Here is a 21,768-nt window from a genome sequence, read left to right on the forward strand (position 1 = left end):
AGCAAGGCTATTCATAAGGTTTTCAGTGGCTAAACATTCAGTAGTTTGGCACTCCTTCCTAATCTGTCTTTGTCTGGAAGTACATCTGAAACCTGTGCACCATGGGTGACCCTGCTGGTATTTAAAATACTGGTGGCATAGTTTCCAGAATCACAGCTCAACTCACAAGCTACCACAGTTCGACAAACTGCGATGAGTGGTGGCAGAAAAAGATGAGAAACTCCCAAATATATTTTATGAAGCGAGCATAATACTCATACCAAAACTAGACAAAGACATCACTAAAATAAAAAATTATAGACCAATATCCCTCATGAATATAGATACAAAAATTCTCAACAAAATCCTACCTAATAAATTCAAGACCATATCAAAAAAATAGTACATCATGATTAAGTGGGATTCATACCAGGGATACAAGCATGCTTCAATATTAGAGAAACCAATGTAATATACTATATAAAACAAAGGAAAAGAACTACACGAACATACTGATTGATGCAAAAAAGGGATTTGACAAAATCCAACATCTATTAGGGATAAAAACACAAAACAAAGTAGGAATTGAAGAGAAGTCCTCAACATAATTAAGAGCATATATACAAATCCAACTTTCAATGGATAAAAACTGAAAGCTTTCCCTTTTAGAACAGGAATCAGACAAGGATGTCCTCTATCACCACCCACTGCTATTCAATATTGTGTTGGAAGTTTTAGCCAGAGATGCAAGGCAAGAAAGGGAAATTTGTTGTCAGGTATAGTAAAACTCTATTTGCAGATGATATGATCTTGTACATAGAAAATCCCAAAGACTCAGCAAGAAAATTACTGGAACCCATTGAAATGTTCAGCAAAATATCATCGTATAAGATCAATAAACAAAAGTCAGTTGGGATTCCTCTACACTAACAATGACAGCTTTGAAAAGGAAATCAGAAAAACAATACCATTCATAATAGCCACCTAAAAGACTAAGTATTTAGGAATAAATCTAACCAGAAAAAAAAAGTATCTATAGAAAGAAAGGAGCCTCGGTGTGGCACTGTGGATTACTGTGCTGGATTGCAAGGTCAGTTTGAACCACGAGATTCAGCAGTTCAAGTTCACCAGCTGCTCCTTAGAAACCCTATACAGGGTCGCTATGAGTTGGATCGACCTGACAGCACTTAACAACAACATACCAAGAAAATGATCAAAATACTATTACAAGAAACTAAGAGACTTAAAAAAAGGGAAGAATATACTATGCTCATGGATAGGAACACTTAACATTATGAAAATGTCAACACTACCCAAAGATATGTTATTGTTTAGTGCTGTAAAGTCAGTTCTGTCCCATAGCGACCCTGTATTGCTATCTATAGATATAACAAAATCCCAATCCAGATTCTAGTTTCATTCTTTAACGAGATGAGAATACTGATCACTAACTTGATATGGAAAGGAAAGAGACCTTAGATAAGCAAAACACAGCTTAAGAAGAACAAAATCAGAGGCCTCTTACTCCCTGATCTCAAAATTTACTACACAGCAACAGTGGTTAAAACAGCCTGTTACTAGTACAATGAAAGGTATACAGATCAATGAACAGAACTGAGAACCCAGAAGTAAATCCATCCACAAACAGTCAACTGCTCTTTGGTAAAGGGCCAAAATACATTAAATGGGGAAGAGATAGTCTCTTCAACAAATGGTGTTGGCAAACCTGGAAACTGATTTGCAAAAGAATGAAACAAGACCCATATCTCACACCAAATACAAAAACTAACTCAACATGGATTAAAGACATAAATGTAAATCCCAGAACTATAAAGACCATCAATGAAAAAATAGGGGCAATTCGTGTGTTGGGGGGGTGGCAAATTACAAGAAGAGGGAGGGGAATGGAAGAACAAGGCAGATATAACATTTAGGCAGGTTTGCATGAGCTAAATGGAATAGAGGTAAATAGTGATGTATGCTCAACTTTGGAACAACAGGGCTCTGGGATACAGGAATAGAGACATAGTCTGAATGGTTAAAAGGCGGGAAATAATGTTAAGATGCTTGATTGTCTTATGAATCTTGGTTTTCCTCACATACTATTATAAAACAGACACTTGAGGAGGAGAGAAAGGAATAGCCAGAAACATCACTATAGAAGCTTGTTAGTCTGTCCGTCTTCAGCCTATAACTGATTGGAATGCCTAAAAGGGGGGCTAAAACTTGCCAGTGAAAGGAGGCTTCCTTTGGAGCCTTTGTAGTATATAAGACCTTAGGTGGAATCCTGATCCCCATCCAGAATCTTTTGAGGTGGGAAATTTCTACTTGAAAAGACAAGCAGACCAGCCTGGAGCAGCTAAAGGAGCAGAAGACACTTCTTGAAAGAAAGACCAGCAGGAAGAATCAAAAACAAAAATGGCAGTCTGAGTGACTACCACAAGAACAAGCAAGTTGTTTGCTGGGGAGCCATCAAGGCAAGCAATCAAGTTCCTTCAGGGCAACCAAGCTGGTCTACCAATGAGGGGAAGTGGGGGAAAAGCCACAATGAATATGTGGGCTGAGTCTGACCACATTCTATAGACTCCCGTCAACCTGGAATGAGACCTGGTTGGCTAGCAGTGTGGTGAGACCTGGGGACTCCTGAGCCCATGAGCAGGGACATAGCCACAGAGGGCAAGAGTGGAGAGAAAAGCGTCCAGTTGATATGAAATGACAGGAGATACACAAGAACACCCATACTTGCAGATAGTACCCATTTGACCTAGCTTCAATGGCTGGAAAATCTAAACTTAACTAAAGGAAGAAAGAAGAGAAAAAATAGTGTAATCCGCTACAATTTGATGAACTTGACCTATACTTATAGATGTAGTAGCTTAAAAGAGGGAAGGAATCTTCACAGCAAGGATCATTCCCACCCCCCTGTACACAGGGTTGACAGGAATGGGTAACTTATACATTGGCTACCTAAAATGGGGGGCTATAAAGGCACGAAGTGACTGGCTTACAAGTTTTCAAGAGGGAGCTTAGTTTCAGAGGGCATAGGGGAAGGCAGAATCTCCACTGAATGATTTTCAACCTGTCTAGATGGGAGAAAGATGAGGCTTTCTACTCCCGTAAAGATTTACACCCTCGGAAACCCTGTACAGGGTCGCTATGGGTCGGAACAGACTCGAAGGCACTTAACAACAACAAGATGGGGCTGGTGAAAGGAGATGGGGATAAAACTCTGTGGTTCAATAGTGAATAACTGTTATCAGGAATGTGATTGTTGCAAATGTAAAGGTAGACATTTTGTAACAAAAAGAGGGGAGTGTTTGATCTTGCAGTCAGGAACGGAGGACTCTGGGACCATCAAGGGAGAAGAGAGGAGTGTGGGACTCTATCCAGAAAAGCAGCGACACCAGAGATGGAGGCAGAGATGATGACATAGAAAAATGGAGTGGCTGGGGACTCTAAAAGTCATGGAGGAAGAGGGACTGTGTGCTGGTGGCCGGGGGGGCAGGCTTGCAGGGTATGCCCTTTGGTTGTTTGAATGATTATATATTCCCGAGTGCTTCAGTGTACATCCAAAAAAAAAAGAAAGAAAACAGAAGGAATAGAAGCAAATACTGTTGAATGATGATGCATGGAGTGGATTGTAATCATTGCAATGAAACAAAATAGAGTGTAAACAAAATAAGTGTAAAGCTGATGTTCTTCCATGGAATCTATCACAAAATTCACAATAAAAACTTGAAAAAAAAAAGCAAAGAGATCACTTTGAGGACTAAAGTGGCCAGACCCAATCAATGGAATTTTCAGTTGCCTCATACGCATGCAAAAGTTGGACAGTGAATAAGGATAACCGCAGAAGAATTGATGCATTTGAAATATGGTGATGGCGAAGAATATTTAAAGTACCATGAACTTCTAGAGAAACAAACAAATGCTCCTTGGAAGCAAAGATAGCGAGACTTCATCTCTTGTACTTTGGACATATTGTTAGGAGAGACCAATCCCTGGAGAAAGACATGCTTAGTAAAGTGGAGGGTCAGTAAAAAGATGAATTGACACAGCAGCAGCAACCCTTGGGCTCAAATATAACAGCAATTGTAAGGATGGCACACGACCCAGCAGTATTTCATTCTGTTATCCATAAGGTCTCTATGAGTATAAATGGACTGGAGGGCATTTAACAATACCACAAAAGGAAAAACTATAAATGAACAAAATTTAGTACCTATAAAGGGAGGGTAAGAAGACAGTGGAGGGCTTGGAAAGAAGTAAAATTTTTTCTAAAAAGACATCTGTTATAGCTGTGACTTCTGAATTGTGTCTTAATCTGTGGTGATAGAAATCAGAATAGTGGTTGTCTCAAGGCTTAGGGGTAAGGTGGGACTGACAGCAAAGTAGTTTGAGGAACCTTCTGGTGTGCTGGAAATACTCTATACCTTGATTTGGGTGTTGGTGATATGGTTGTACACCAAAATCCAAACCCACTACCATCAAGCTGATTCTTACTCACAGCAACCCTACAGGACAGAGTAGGGCTACTCCTTGTGGTTTCAGAAACAAAATCTTTCTGGGAGCAGGGAACTTCATCATTCTCCCATGGAGCAACTGCTAGGTTTTACCACCAACCTTGTGGCTAACTACCCAACTCTTAATTCTCTATGCCATCAGAACTCCATGGTCATATACCAGGGAGCTTCATAGAGTTTATGGAAAAATGGAATTTTAAAAAATGGACTTTTTCCAAGAACTTTTTAAAGCTCCCTTTGTATATTTGTCAAAGTTTAATATACTTAAATAATACACTTAAAATCTCTGCATTTCACTCTAGCTAATTCATACCTCAATTGTATCTCAGGTGAAAAAAGAACAAATAAACCACCACTATAAGAAAACAGACAAATTTGAAATTTGAGACATTATATAAGAGGAGCAAACTAGATTAAAAGAGAGTAAGACACAATAACCAAACATGCAAACCATGAATAGGTTGTTTCTGCAAAGTTATGAAAAGGCATTTTTAAGACAATTTGGAAAACTGGAATATGGACTAGATATCAGAAGATTTTAAGAAATTATGATTAAATATCAACTTCCAGTAAACATGAAGCGTGGCTCTACAGGATAATGCACTGGACCAAAGGTCAGTTTGAACCATAAGGTCAGCAGTTCAAACTTATCAGCTGTTCCTCAGAAACCCTATACAGGGTCGTTATGAGTCGGAACCGACTCAATGGCACTTAACAACAGCATCAAAACACGGTATATTAAGATTTACCTATCAGCAGGATAATGTACTGGACCCAAGGTTGCTGTGAACCACAAAATCAGCAGTTCAAACTCATCATTTCCTCCTCAGAAGTCCTTACAAAGTTGCTATGCGCTGGAACCGAATTAAGGGCACTTAACAACACCACCATCAAATTGGTTACAATAAAAAAATTAAGATATATTTTAGGCAAGACAATCTGGCAACATGTAACAAAAGTTTAAAAATGTTTATATACTTTACCCAAAATTTCCACCTCTAGTCATTCATCATACAGAAATAAGAGTTGTATATAAACAAAATGTTTATAGCAAGATTATTGATAAAAATGAATACAACTTAAATTTCCAAGATAGATTAATAAAATAAGTACTATTCTTTAATAATTTAAAATCTTAATTTGAAATATTTAACATGGAAAGGTTTTTATAATACATCATGTAGAAAGCAAGATCAAAGACTACTATGTAATTTCTCTGTATATATGCTATTTCATAGAAAAGAAAATTATCAAAATATAAATTTTGTTATTTCTAAGTAGGATGGATTAACAGGAGATTTAATCTTACTTGTAGAAGAGAATATCATTATTTCTAATACATGAAAGAATATAAAAATGGGAGAGTAAAGCTATTTTTTATGGACTACTGCTAGAAATTACAGGGAAACAAGATTCTGGCTCAATGTAAGAAATGACTTTCTAGTAATTAGAATTTTCAAAATAATGAATGGACTGCCTCATGAGGTAATGCATTTTGCATTATTAGAACTCTAAGCAAAGGCTGAATGGTCACTTGGCAAAGATATATAGAAGAGACTTATGCTAGAAGATTCAGAGGAGATCTTAAGATTCAGAGGAGATCTTAATGTCCTTTTGTACTCTAAGAATGCATAATTCCATAACATTTTCCATTAGCTGGGAAATGGCTAGCATTTCTTTTTAAATGCTATTAGAGATCTATGTGCCACTAACAAGAGATTGTACCTATATTGGTATAATAAAGTAGGTTACATTCTATATAAAAAAATACTCTGATAAAGTGAACTGAGGCATTAACCCAGAAAATAGAGGATTCAAAATGACTTAGATAAAGTACATATAAACCTTTCCCCCATAAATTTCTTGGTATCTATTGAGGAATTTGAAGATTTACAGTTCTGCCAAGGTGAAATAGCACCAAATATCTCAAAACGGAAAAACTAAAAGTGAGTAGAGATAAATACTATTAACTGGTAGTATATGAAGGGGATTGCAATTCGGTAATGAAATCAAGTATGGTATTTGTTGAATGTGGGATTTATGATCTGTTTGTAAATCTTTACTCAATTCACAATAAAAAAATTTTTTTAAAAAATCTATAGCTGGCAAAAAAAGTTGTGAAATACAATAAGTGTAAAATACATACTGCATTTTGAAGACTTACAATTAACAACTAAAATATAAAGTATTACGTTAATAATATTTATATTGCCTAGCGTAGTGGTTACGAATCGGGCTGCGAACCTTAAGGTCAGCGGTTCGAAACTACCAGCCGCTCCGCGGGAGAAAGATGAGGCTTTCTACTCCCGTAAGGATTTACACCCTCGGAAACCCTGTACAGGGTCGCTATGGGTCGGAACCGACTCGACGGCACTTAACAACAACAACATATGTTGAAATAGTTTGGATATGGTTAAATTAAACCTATTATTAATTTTTTATTTTTATTTTTAAAGGATAATCTATAGAGTCCTAGTGTGGTAGTACAGGTTAAGCATTGGATTGCAAGGTCAGTTTGAATTGCAAGGTTGGTGGTTCACAGGAACCTTACAGAAGGTGTCTCTCTCCATGAAGGTAAACCAACTTTACAGAACTAAACAATAACATGCTCCCCCTTAAGGAGGCCTAGTGACACAGTGGCTAAAGCATTCATCGACTAGCCAAAACATCAGCAGTTCCAGCCTATTAGTGGCTCCATAGGAGATAAGACCTGGCAATCTGCTCCCATAAGGAACACAGGGTACTCTCTAACAGAGTCACCATGAGACAGAAAGACTCAATGGTACACAACAATGCTCCTTTTGTTTGGCTTCTGGCTGCCCTGTAATTCATATGTAAATACAAGACTTGTTCCCTGCCTCTAGCAATATAGTACATAAAATCTTAAGGTTTTAGAAGTATAATTATTAGGTATTGGGAAGTGAAAAAGGCAGTTAGGAGCATGCTGGGTTCCTGAAAGACAAAAGAAAGCACCAGAGAATTATGGAATTTTTAGAACAAGTGATGTTAAAAATCATGATTAACAAAAATAATCTCCTAAAATTAAAAAACAACCTTTATTATGAACAATTTCAAATATCCTCAAAAGCAGAGTACAGTAGACCCTCAAACAATGGAAGGGCTGGGACACTGACACAGTTGAAAATCCACATACAACATTGGACTCACCAAAAACTTTACTAATAGCCTATTGTTGAAGAAAAGCCTTACCAACAATATAAAGTCAATTGACACATATATTAAAGGAGCCCTGGTAATGCAGTAGGTTAAGCATCAGACTGCTAACTGAAAAGTCAGAAGTTCAAACTCATCTTTCTTCTATAGAGCAGCTGGTGGGAAAAACTACTTTCATAAAGATTTGTTATGTTGTTCAGTGCCACTGATTTGGTTCCAATTCATAGCATCCCTTATAGGGTTTCCAAAGGAGAGGCTGGTGGGGCTGAAGTGCTGACCTTGTGGTTAGCAATCTAGTGCTTATCCTTCACACTAGGATTTTGTGAAGATTTATAACCTTGGAGCCCCACAGAGCAGCCCTAGTCTCTTCTATAGTGTCTGCAAATACTCAATGACAGTGGGGATGCATTACATACTGCACCCACTAAAACCTGCCGTCTCTTTTTTTTTTTTTTTTTCAGAGGGAGTGGGGATTGATAGGAATTAGGGTTAGGACTTCATTTAGTATTAGGGTTACGGTTAGGAGTAGGGTTAGCTTTAGGAGTAAGGGTTGGACTAGGGCTAGGAATAAGGCTTACACTAGTTCTAGGGTTACAGTTAGGGTTTAAATTTTTCTTAAAATCTACTTGATTTCCACTTCATTCTGCCCTCCTTTTACCTTATTTTTTGTTGTTGTAAACTGCTATCTCTGGTTCCTTTTTTCAGTCTTGGAGGTTTACTTTATTTTGATTACTTCTATTCCTGAACACTTAATTGTGCTCATGAGGAATCTGTACATGAACGAATAATCAGGTGTTCGAACAGAACATGGGAACACTGAGTGGTTTAAAATTAAGAAAGGTGTGCAACAGGGTTGTAATCTTTCACCATACTTATTCAACTTGCATGCTGAGCAAATCATCCAAGAAGTTGGGTTATATGAAAAAAACGTGGCATCAGGATTAGAGGAAGACTCATTTATAACCTGCGATATGCAGATGATACAACCTTGCTTGGTAAAAGTGAAAGGACTTAAAATACTTACTGATGAAGATCAAAGAGCACAGCCTTCGATATGGATTACATCTCAATGTAAAGAAAACAAAAATCCTCACCACTGCACCAATAAACAACATTCTTAACAATGGAGAAGAGATTAAAGTTGTCAACTATCAACACTCACGGAAGCAGCAGTCAAGAAATCAAACGACGTATTGCATTAGGTAAATCTGCTGCACATGACCCTTTTAAAGTGTTGAAGAGCAAAGATGTCAGTTGAGGACTAAGGTGCGCCTGACCCAAGCCATGGTATTTTTAATAATCTCATCCGCATGCAAAAGCTGGACAGTGAATAAGGAAAACCAGTAGAAGAATTGATGCTTTTGAGTTTTGGTGTTGGAGAAGAATATTGAGAATACCATGGACTGCCAAAAGAACCAACAGATCTGCATTGGAAGAAGTGCAGCCAGAGTGCTCCTTGGAGGCCAGGATGGCCAAACTTCGCCTCTTACTTTGAACATATAGTCAGGAAGGACCAGTTGCTGGAGAAGGATATCATGTTTGGTAAGGTGGAGGGTCAGAGAAAAAGAGGAAGACCCCCACCCCAGAGAGATGGATTGCCAAGTGGTAGCATTAATGGGCTCAAGTGTGGCAACAATTGTTAAGGCTGGCCCAGGATCGGGCAGTGTTCGGCTCTGTTGTGCATAGGGTTGCTATAAGTTGGTACCAACTTGATAGCGTCTAACAACAACATATCTGGGTTGGTAGTTCAGGTGTGGCTCTGTAGAATCCGCACTGGACTGCAAATCACAAGGCTGGAGGTTCAAACCCAACTGCTGCTCTTTGGAAACCCTATTGAAGGTTGGTAGGAGTCAGAATTGACTCCCTGGCACTTAACAACAATAACAATACATCTGAATTGAATTCTAGGTGATATTGTCATGTAAGTTAGTCACAGGTTGTTGTCTGTGTTGTTGTTGGTTCTCTGTCCAAACAATTCACTTTAGTATTTTTTATAAGGTTGTTCTAATTTTTACAAATTAAAAAAATTTCCATTTATCTGAAAATGTCATAATTTTGCTGCCATATTTGATGGACAATTTTGCTGGGCATTATGATTCTTGGATGGTTATTTTTTTATTTCAGAGTTTTAAATGTGTCATCTCATTGTCTTCTTGTCTGCATGACTTCCATTGAGAAATCAGACCTTTACCCTTATTAGTTCTTCTTGGTAAGTAACTTTGTTTTTTGCAAGATGATTTCAAGAATTTTCCTGTGTGTGGTTTAAAAAAGTTTAATTATATATATTGGTGATTTTCTTTTGGGGTTTGTTTTGTTTGGAGGTTAACTTCTTGATTGACTACGCTTTCATCTTTCATTCTAGTTAAGTTTTCTTCCAACAACTCATAGACAATTTTCTGTTTTTGTTTTGTTTTTTCCTAACCTCTTCCTGTTCTGAAATTCCAATCACACATAAGTTATTCTTCTTGATAGGGTCCCTTATAAATCTTAGGCTTTCTTATTTTTGATTGTTCCTCTCAAAGACGAATATTGAGAGATATATCTTCAAGCTCACTTATACAGTCTTCCATTGATTCGATTCTACTTCTTTGCCTTTTCAATGTATAATCTATTTCTGAAGTTGTTGTATCAATCTTTGGGCTTTCTAATTGCTTTTTTTGTATGGTTTCCACTTTTTCATTTATTTTGTCAGATCATTCTTGTTGTGCTTTCCTGAATTTTTCTAAAAATTTTTTTGTGTATGCATGTTTTCCTTATATTCATTGACCTTCCTTTCAATCTGTTTAAAGTACCTAAGTAGCATTTTAAAATTCTGTAATAATTAAGTGCTGATACCATTTCTGGTGTTATATTTTGGTTACTTTGGTTTGAGGTACTCTGTCTTGCTTCTTCCATAAGCTGAAATTGTTTTAAGACACTGTGATGTCACTTCTCTATTAATTGATGACTGTATGTTGTTTCTCCGGCATTCACCACATGTCTCCTGGTGGATTAGGTGGTGGTAGTGGTGTGCCATAGAGGCAGACTTAAAAGTTGCATTTTCAATGAGATAAAAAGGTAATTCACAAAAAAGTGCAAGATTTTTGTGCCTATTGGCATGGCTGCTGTGACAGCTTCTCGAGTTTCTTTTTTAACAATGGACTTTTACAATCTTGATTCATTTATCTTGAAACAGAGGGCTAACATGCAGATGTAGACCTCAATCTATGGTATATATCAAGCAATTCAACTTTTCCTTGCAATGGTAATAACTTTTCTTTGCTTCTTTGAAGCTCTTCCAGCATCACTAACGTGGCACTTTGTAGGAGACGAATACTGTTGTTCAAGGTTTACGGCATTATGCTAAATAAGATTAAAAATATGTGAGAACTGCAAGAGATCACTTTTTACTTCAATTCACAATTTACTGGACGGAACTGCTCCCCTCAGAGATGATTAGCCTCACATGGCATTAAAAAAAATCTGCATATAAGTAGACCCACTCAGTTCAAACCTGTTCTGTTTAATGGTCAACTATATAATGAACGCCCAATATACCAATCACTCAGCATCATTTATCAACATTTTGTCAATGCTGTTTCATTTAATTCACCATGTTGTTAGTCCCCAATATTTAAAAATAAACACCTTATATAGCATACTATTTTACTTATAAAAACTGGACTATGAAAGTTGAACTTTCTTCAGGCAGGAAGTGGGAAGAATGCTGTTACACTATCACAAAACAAAATGTGTATGAACTAATGAATGGAAAACTAACTTGCTCTGTTAAACTTTTACCCAAAATCATAATAAAATGTTTAAAAAAAATAATTAAATAGTGCTGCATTGTTGTTGTTTATAAGTTAAAAATATAAAAGTATTTGGCTTGCGGAAGGCTGCAGATTACAGTAGGAACCCTTACACCATTTTGAGCCTTGACATCAGTTCAGATGCCATCTTGAGCTCTTTATGTTACTTTCCTAATGTTTCTGACAAATGAACCACCTATATGGCCTTGACAAATCCAGGAAAGCCCAGGGAGAGGTAGTATGCTCTCAGGAAAAATAGATTCTTACACAAAGATCTAAGGAACTTGCCTGGGCATATCCTTCTTAGTAAGGAAGAAGACATTTACATAAAGACCACTGCCACTCTTCTTCTTTTTTTGTTTGTCAGACCCAATGTCAAGGAAGGAAGTAACAACCCGGAGAATTGGATTGCTCCTTAGAAAGCACACTTGTGAGGAAGGATCAGTCCCTGGAGAAAAATATCATATTTGGTAAAGTGTAGAATCAATGAAAAAGAGGCGGACTGACAAAGTGGCAGCAATAATGGGTTCAAACCTAACAAAGGCGAAGATGGTAAAGGACTGGGCAGTACTCACTAGGTTGTGCAGAGGGTAGCAATAAGTCTAACTTAAGTACCAAGGAGTCCATTCCGAATCACTGCAACCCTGTATAGGGTTTCTGAGGAGTGGCTGGAGAGCTTGAACCATCAACCTTATGGGTCAAACAGACCTTGCAGTCCAGCACATTAACCCATAGTGCCACACTAGGATTCTATAGTTTTTGCAAATCTATGGAGTCCTGGTGTGTGATGCTAAAGAATAAGCACTCCACTGTTAACCACAAGGTCAGAAGTTTAAATGCACCTCTGCTCCTTGGAAACCCTTTACAGGATTGTTATGAGTAGGAACCACAATTAACAACATGGAAAGATGAAGCTATTACTGACTTGTAATTTTTCATCTTGGGGAGCGGCAGGATAAGCACTAGATTTATATTGTTGTTAGGTACCGTCGAGTTGGTTCCGACTCATAGCAGCCCTGTATAGGGTTTCTAAGGAGTGGTTGGTGAGCTTGAACCACCGACCTTGCAGTTCAGTGCATTAATCCACAATGCCACAGCAAGCCTCTGGATTTATGTTCCTGAGAATCAAATCAGAAGGTTAGCAATTCAAGGCCACCAGCTGCTCCATGGAAGAAAGCAAACGCTTTCTGCTTTTGTGAAGATTTGCAGCCTATTGTTGCTTTGTAATGCTGTTTGGTCCCAGGAAGACATTGTTCTGAGGTCCTTTTCACACCTTTATACTCTCTTTGCAACATATAGTGAATAAAATCTACTTTACTGCTATAATTTTTTAAGAACTTTACCCTAGGGCAGTGCTGTATCTAAAAAAACAAAAACTCTACTTTTTTGCTAATAGTGAACATTCAATTAAGTGTTAGTTGTATGGTCAGGTATATCATTAGCCAAAACCAGAACAGAGACAGACTGTGGAGCAGATCATCAATTGCTCATCTGCAAGTTTAGGGTGAAGCTAAAGAAAATTAAAACAAGTCCACGAGAGGCAAACATATTCTTTAAACATATTCTACCTGACTTTAGAGACCATATCAATAATAGATTTGATGCATTAGACACTAATGACCAAAGACCAGAAGAGCTGTGAGATGACATCATACAGGAAGAGAGCAAACGGTCATGAAGAAGACAAGAAAGAAGGAAAAGACCAAAATGGATGTCAGAAGCGACTCTGAAACTTGCTCTCCAGTGTAGAGATGCTAAAGCAAATGGAAGAAATGAAGAAGTAAAAAAGTTGAATACAAAATTTAAAAGGGCAGCTCAGGAAGACAAAGTCAAGTATTATAAAGAAATGTGCAACACCTGGAGTTAGAAAATCAAACGGGGACAACACGCTCAGCATTTCTCAAGCTGAGGGAACTGAAGAAAAATTCAAGCCTCGACTTGAAGTATTAAAGGATTCTATAAGCAAATTATTAAATGATACAGAAAGCATCAAAGAAGATGGAAGGAATACACAAGAGTTACTGTACCAGTGGACAATGTTCAACTATTTCAAGAGATACCATATGATCAAGAACCAAGTACTGAAGAAAGAAATCCAAGGAGCACTGAAAAAGGCAATGGCAAAGAACAAGGCTCCAGGAATTGAATTTGTTGTTGTTGTTGTTGTTGTTACGTGCCGTCGAGTCGGTAATTGAATACAAATTGAAATCTTTCAACAAATTGATGCAGCACTGGAGGCACTCCTTCATCTATGCCAAGAAATCTGGAAGACAGCTATCTGGTCAACTGATTGGAAGATATTCTTATTTGTGCCCATTCCAAAAGAGGTGACCCAACATAGTGTAAAAATCATTGGACAGTACCATTCATATAATATGTAAGTAAAGTCTTGCTAAATAAAGATTATTCCAGAACACTTAATTGTACTCATGAGGAACCTGTACATAGAACAAGATACAGTCATTCGAAGAGAGCAAAGAAACACTGAATGACTTAAAAATCAGGAAAGGTGCGCACGAGGGTTGTAATCTTTCACCGTACTTATTCAATCTGTACGCTGAGCAAATAAATCAAGAAGCTGGATTATATGAAGAATGTGGAATCAAGATTGGGGAAGGACTCATTAATAACCTGTAATATGCCACGGCACTTAACAACAACAACAATATGCAGATGATACAACCTTGCTTGCTGAAAGTGAAGAGGACTTAAATACTTACTGATTAAGATCAAAGACCACCACCTTCAGTATAGATTGCATCTCAATGTAAAGAAAGCAAACATCCTCACCACTGGACCTATTAATAACATCATGATAAATGGAGAAAAGACTGAAGTTATCAAAGACTTCATTTTGCTTGGATCCACTGTCAACACTCATGGAAAGCAGCTGTCAAGAAGCAAATAACTGATTGCACCTAGGCAAATCTGCTGCACAAAATCTTTTGAAAGGACTCAGTTTGAGGGCTAAGGAGCACCTAATCTATGCCATGGTATTTCCAATAGCTTCATATACATGTGTCAGTGGGAAAAGGAAAAGGAAGACCAGAGAAGAATTTGAATTATGATGTTGGAGAATATTAAAAGTATCATACTCTGCTGAAAAAAACAAGCAAATCTGTATTGAAGTACAGCCAGAATGCTCCTTAGAAGTCAGGATGCTGGGACTTCGCGTCTCATAATTCACATACTATCACAAAGGACCAGTCCCTGGAGAGGGACATTATGCTTGTTAAAGTGGTGGGCCAGCAAAAACAAGGAAAACCCCCAACAAGATGGACTAGCACAGTGGCAGCAGCAATGGACTCAAGTGTAACATTGATTGTGAGGATGGCACTGCATTAGGCAGTGTTCCTTTCTGTTGTGCATACGGTCACTATGAGCTAGAACCAACTCAACAGCACTAAACACCATGACAACATGGTCAAGCACACTGTTCTAAGCTTTGTACTTAAATTTACATATTTAATTTTCACATAAATTAGGTCTAATTCTTATCCCCATTTTATAAAACTGAGGCAGTTTTTACTGGTTCATGGTCACATAGCCAATATGCAGATGTGCCAGAATATGAATTCAAAGGTTTACTCTATATACATAATTCTAAAATAACAGTGACCTTTTGAATCCTGGTACACTGCCACCACCACCATTAAGTCCTGGTGTGGTGCTACAGGATAAGAACTTGATTGCTAACCACTAGGTTGGCAGTTCAAATCACTAGCTGCTCCTTGAAAACCCTATACAGGGTCATTATGGGTCAGAACAGACTCAATGGCACTTACCAAGAGCAATGGGTGTTACAGGCTGAATGGGCATGGAAGGGACAGTGGGAGTATACTGACAAATATATAAGCATTTAACAGAGGACATCTATACATGGGTATTTACCTTTGCTGCAAGTATATCCATGAACGTAGTGAAGCATATAGGGGCAAAATTATGAAAACCTCTTAGACATTGCCAAACATTCTGAGGGACTGAGTTGCTGAGCCTGAGGCCTAAGGACCATAGTCTCGGGGCATCATGGTCAACTGGCATAATATAACCCATAAAGGCAATGTGCCAACGTCTACTTTTGTGAGTAGCAAATGGCTTCTTATGAGTAATCATCGAAGGTACAATTATTGGCCTCTCCCTGGGCAGTGGAAAGAAGACTGATAAAAACTAAAGACACTTGGAATTAATTACTTCAATGGACTAATGGAACATGTGAACATCAATCTCTATGACCCTCAGACCAAAAAAACTAGATGGTGCCTGACTATCACTATCAATTGTTCTGAAAAGGATCACATTAGAAGATCCTAGATAGTGGGAGAAAAATGTGGAATAAAACGCAAAATTATTTTAAGAAGACCAGGTTACTGGTCAGAAAGAGATCAGAAACCAGAGGAACCCAAGACAATGACTGTTGGTCACCCTTCATGTCTGGAACTGAACTCACCATGAGGCTCAATTTTCAGCCAGGTAGTAGATATGGAGTCCTGATGTGGCACTGCAGGATAATGTGCTGCACTACAAGGTCAATTTGAACTGCAAAGTCAGTGGTTCAAACCCACCACTCGTTTCTCAGAAACCATATACAGAGTCAATATGGGTCAGAATTAACTCGAGGGCACTTAACAGAAAAACTCTGTATTACTCCTTATTACATTTTAAATTCCTAATTATCAAGTCTGGCACCACTGAAGGTACTCGAGAAAGTCTTGCTGAGTGAGTAGGATGAATAGCTAAAGATAATAGAATATGTAGTGATCTTTATCAGAAGTAATTATTTTATCAGTATCTCCTCAACCTCTGCACCTTCAGTTCTACCCACGTTTCCCTTTAGGAATTTTCTCATCAGCCAATATATTCAAAATAAATGGTAGGTGGACTACTGTTTCTTTAGGCCTGGAAAATGAACCTAATGACTGTGGCTTGTAATAGCTTCCAATGACTAGGGAGGAAAATTCAACTTGATGTATCTGGAAGTCTTTCGAATTTTTATTCAGAATGCTAAGAGGCAGAAAAAATATGCTGCAAAAGACCTACAGTGTTAAAAAGCAGAGATGTCATTTTTTTAGGACAAAGGTGTCCTTGACCCAAACCATGGTATTTTCAATCACCTCATATGCCTATGGAAGCTGGACAATGAATAAAGATGACCAGAAACTGGTCTTTTGAATTACAGTGTTGATGAATATTGACTATAACATGGACTACCAGGAAAACTGACCTGTCAGTTTATCATGTGGCAGTGCCTTACATGTTGCTGTGATTCTGGAAGTTATGCCACTGGTATTTTAAATACCAGCAGGGTCAAACATGGTAGTCATGCTTCAGATAAACTTTCAGACAAAGACAGAATACGAAGAAGCAGAGATGAACTACTTCCTAATATTTAGTCACTGAAATCCTTATGAATACTAGTGAGCACTGTCAGACACCACCAGAATATTGACTACTGAAACATGATGAAGAGCACCAGAATACTGTCAGATACAGTGCCAGAAGATTAGCCCCTCAGGTTGGAAGGCACTGGGACAGAGCTGCCTCCTCAAAGTAGAGTTGATGGTGATGACACGAACGGAGTAAAGCCTTGGGGGACCTTCAATTGCATGTGGGGCCTAACTCAAAATGAAAAGAAACATTCATAAACATCCATTAATAATCAGAAGATGGAATGTATGAAGTACAAATCTAGGAAAATTATAAGTTGCCAAAAATGAAATGGAATGCATAAACATTGATATTCATATGGTGAGCTGAAATGGACTGGTATTGGCCATTTTGAATCTGACAATCACATGGTTTACTATGCTGGAATGACAATTTAAAAAGGAATGGCACAGCATTCATCATCAAAAAGACTATATCAAGATCTGTCTTGAAGCACAATGCTGTATGTGATAGGATAATATCCATATGCCTACAAGGAAGACCAGTTAATACCACTATTATTCAAAGTTATGCACCAACCACTGAAAAGTTCTACCACCTTCTTCAGTCTAATATTGATCAAACATGCAATACAGATGTACTAATAATTCCTAGTGAATGGAATACAAAGGTTGGAAAATATGTGACAGAAATGATGCTGGAAATTGCATGAGAAATTTTGCAAGACCAATGACGTCTTCATTATAAATACCTTTTGCAAACAACATAAAAGGCGACTAATAAATATGGACCTCACCAGACGGAATATACAGAAATCAAACTGACTACATCTGTGGAAAAAGACTGGGAAAACTCCATATCATCATCCAAAACAAGGCAAAGGGCAGACTGTGGACCAGACCATCAGTTATCATATGCAAGCTAAGGTTGAAGGTGAAAAAATTTTTTTAAGTCCACGAGAATCAAAATATGCCCTTGAACGAATCCCACCTGAATTTAGAGATCATCTGAAGAACAGATTTGATGCATTAGACACTAAAGACCCAAGACCAGAAAAGTTGTGGGATGACATCAAGAACATCATACAGGAAGAAAGCAAAAAGTCATTAAGAAGACAAGAAAGAAGGAAAAGACCAAAATGGATGTCAGAAGAGTTTCTGAAACTTGATATCCAGCACAGAGATGCAAAAGCAAATGGAAGAAATGAGGTAAAAGAGTGAAATAGAAATTTTCAAAGGTCAGCTTGGCAAGGCAAAGTCAAATATTACAAGAAAATGTGCAAAAATTGGAGTTTGAAAACCAAAAGGAAAAAACACGGTCAGCATTTCTCAAGCTTAGGGAACTGAAGGAAAAATTCAAGCCTTGACTTGCAATACTGAAAGATTCTATGGGCAAAATATTGAATGATGCAGAAAGTATCAAAAGAAGATGGAAGGAGAACACAGTCACTCTACCATAAAGAAATGATCGATGTTCAACCATTTTAAGAGTTAGCATATGATCAAGAGCCAATGATCTGGAAGGAAGAAGTCCAAGGTGCACTGAAGGCATTGGCAAAGAACAAGGCACTGGGAATTAATGGAATACAAATTGAAATCTTTCAACAAACTGATGAAGCCCTGGAGCCACTCAATCATCTATTCCAAAAAATTTGGAAGACCCGGACAACTGACTGGAAGAAATCCTTATTTGTACCCATTACAACGAGAAGTGACACAATGGAATTCGGAAATCGGACAATACCATTAATATCTTAGATAAGTAAAAATGTGCTAAAGATATCTAACAACAGCTGCAACAGTACACTGACAGAGAACTGCCAGAGGTTCAAGTTGGATTCAGACAAAGATAAGAAAAAAGAGGTATCACTGCTGATGTCCGATGGATCTTGGCTGATAGCAGAGAATACAAGAAAGATGTTTACCTGTGCTTTATTAACTACACAAAGGCTTCTGATCATGACAAGCTATGGACAAAATTACGAAGAATGAGTATTCCAGAACATTTTATTGTACTCATGAGGAACCATGAGCATAGACCAAGAGGCAGTTGTTCACATAGAACATGGGAACACCGAATGGTTTAAAATTATAAAAGGTATGTGCCAGGGTTGTATTCACCATGCTTATTGAATCTGTATGCCAAGCACATAGTCTGTGAATACAGATTTTATGAATAAAAATGTGGCATCAGGATTGGAGGCAGACTCATTAACAACCTGTGATATGCTGATGATACAACCTTGCTTGCTGAAAGTGAAGAGGACTTACAATACTTGTTGATTAAGATCAAACACCACAGCCTTCAGTATGGGTTGCACTCATACTGAAGACAAAAAGCCTTACCACTGGACCAATAAACAACATCATGCAAACAAAAAGCATCACTGCTGGACTAAGAAACAACATCATGATAAATGGAAAAAAGATGAAGCTTCAAAGACTTCATTTTGCTCAGATCAACTATCAACATTCAAGGAAGCAGCAGTCAAGAAAACAAATGACATACTGCGTTAAGCAAATCTTCTGTACAAGATCTCTTTTATGTCAGTCTGAGGACTAAAATGTACCTGATCCAAGCCATGGTATTTTCAATAACCTCATATACATGTGAAAGTTGGACAGTGAATAAGAAAAACCATAGAAGAATTAATTGATGCATTTGAGTTATAGTGTTAGAGGAGAATATTAAAGGTACTTAAGGAGCTCTGGTAGCATAGCGGTTACGAATCAGGCTGCAAACCTTAAGGTCAGCAGTTCGAAACTACCAGCTTCTCCACGGGAGAAAGATGAGGCTTTCTGCTCCCGTAAAGATTTACAGCCTCAGAAACCCTGTACAGGGTACCCTTGCTATGGGTCGGAACCAACTCGACGGCACTTAACAATAATATGGTCTGCCCAAAGAACAAACCAATCTGTGTTGGCAAAAGTACAGCCAGAATGCTCCTTGGAAGCCAGGATGGCCAAACTTCATCTCTCATACTTCAGACATACTGTAAGGAGGGACCAGTCCCTGAGGAAGGATACCATGTTTAATAAAGTGAAGCGTTGGTGAAAAAGAGGAAGACTCCCACAAAGAGATGGATTGGCACAGTGGCAGTATCAATGGGCTCAAACATAGCAATGATTGTGCAGTTGGTGTAGGACCAGACAGCGTTTCACTCTGTTGTTCATACAGTCACTATGAGTTGGTACTGACTCGATGACACCTAACAACAAACCAGAAGAACTAGAAAATTTGTCTTGAGAAAATAGTCTGAGTGTGCATTAGAAGCAAGCATGGCAAGAGTTCCTTTCACATACACTGGACATGTTATCAGAAGGGACCAGTCCCTGGAGAAAGAAATCTTGTTTAGTAAATTAAAGTAGGTCAGTGAAAAGAGGAAGAACCTCAACAAGATGGACTAACATAGCAGCTACAACAAAAGGCTCAAAAAAGCAATGATTGCAAGGATGACACCATGCAGTGTTTCATTCCATTGTATATAGGATTACTATGAGTCAGATCAACTCAGCAGCACCTAACAATGAACAATGACAGTCAGGATGGTGCTTGAATTGCCTCTTTTTATATCTAAATGCTGAAGCAACAGGAAAAATAACTTTGAATACAAAACCAATGATTATAAAGCAATGCCTTGTCACCTACTTCTATACTCTTTTTCAGATAAAAAAATTCCTCACAAAAGCACAGGTGTGGGTTACACTGTTCACATACTGGCATGAGTCTTCTTGGACCTCTCTCTAAAGCCAAACTGCTTTAATTGTTATCTGGTTAGGCAATCCCTTCAAGTGATAATCTTTAGGTAAGGAAGTTATCTTTCTTACCAATATAAGGAAATAACAAAAGAATTAATCTTCCACTGGAAAGAAAAAGTACACCCATCTTTTACATGTCATTCTTTGTTTACCATGCATGTTACCTTGGTTATAATCCACAGGTTCTTCTACATGAGCAATGACACGCCTGAGATAAATCTGCTTCTTCTGTTCTAGTTCGGGTTGTGAAAATGCTGTAACATTGGCCCTTAAAAAAAAAAACAAAACAAGAAAGCAGAAAAAATAGTCCATTAGAATCACATGTATTAGATCTTCATATCATGAAGTCAGACACTATTGAATGGTCAGAATAACTAACTTTTAGGGGCAAAATTCTCTTTAAACTCCAATGACATCACCAATGTTCGTCTCAGCACTATTTACGACACAAAAAGATGAAGACAGCCTAAGAGTCCATCAATGGAGGAATGAATAAATAATCTTGGATACATACAAACAATGGAATACTATGCAACCTTGAGAAATAATGATGAATCTCAGAAATGCCTCATAACATGGATGCACTGGAGGGCACTAGGCTGGGTGAAATTAGTGAATCACAAAAGGACAAATATTATACTAGACCATTGTTGTAAAAGCTTAAGAAAAGATTCCCATACTAAAAGAAACGTACTTTGATGGTTACCAGTGGTGGTAGAGAGGGCAGAGTAATTCACTGTCTAGAGGGTAAACACGTGTTAGCTGCAGTGATGGGGAGAGCAATATATAAGAAGGAGGATGGCAGAAGTGATGAAGGTAGGAGAAGATACAGGGAGTTATGCAGGGGCTAAAGGGGATAGAGGTAAATAGTGATATCGATACAACCTTGGAACAACAGTATTCAGTGCATGGATACATAGACTGAGACATAGACTGAATGGTTAAGGGAGGAAGAATGAGATACAAGAGTATTTATTTATCCCACAAGTAAGTAAGAGTTGGGAGGGGGATATTTTTACAAGAGTATTTACCTTCCCTATAAACAAAACTATGAATGTGGTAGAACATACAGCAGTCAAAATGATGAAAACTTCCTAGATATTATCAAACATCTTAAGGAAATAAGTTGCTGAGCCTAGGGGCTCAAGACCATAATCT

The 21,768-nt window shown here is 37.9% G+C and overlaps 1 protein-coding gene across 1 annotated transcript in view; it reads right to left on the reverse strand.

The window, feature by feature from the left end:
- The window catches only part of S100PBP (S100P binding protein), a 55,285-nt gene that overhangs the window by 23,249 nt on the left and 10,268 nt on the right, over positions 1 to 21,768 (reverse strand). Inside the window, exon 3 of the mRNA XM_006862146.1 lies at positions 20,775 to 20,878. Coding sequence (XP_006862208.1) covers positions 20,775 to 20,878 — 104 coding nt within the window. The remainder of the gene's footprint in view (positions 1 to 20,774; positions 20,879 to 21,768) is intronic.

The sequence above is a fragment of the Chrysochloris asiatica genome, unplaced genomic scaffold, assembly GCF_000296735.1.
Source record: "Chrysochloris asiatica unplaced genomic scaffold, ChrAsi1.0 scaffold00047, whole genome shotgun sequence".
NCBI lineage: Eukaryota > Metazoa > Chordata > Mammalia > Afrosoricida > Chrysochloridae > Chrysochloris > Chrysochloris asiatica.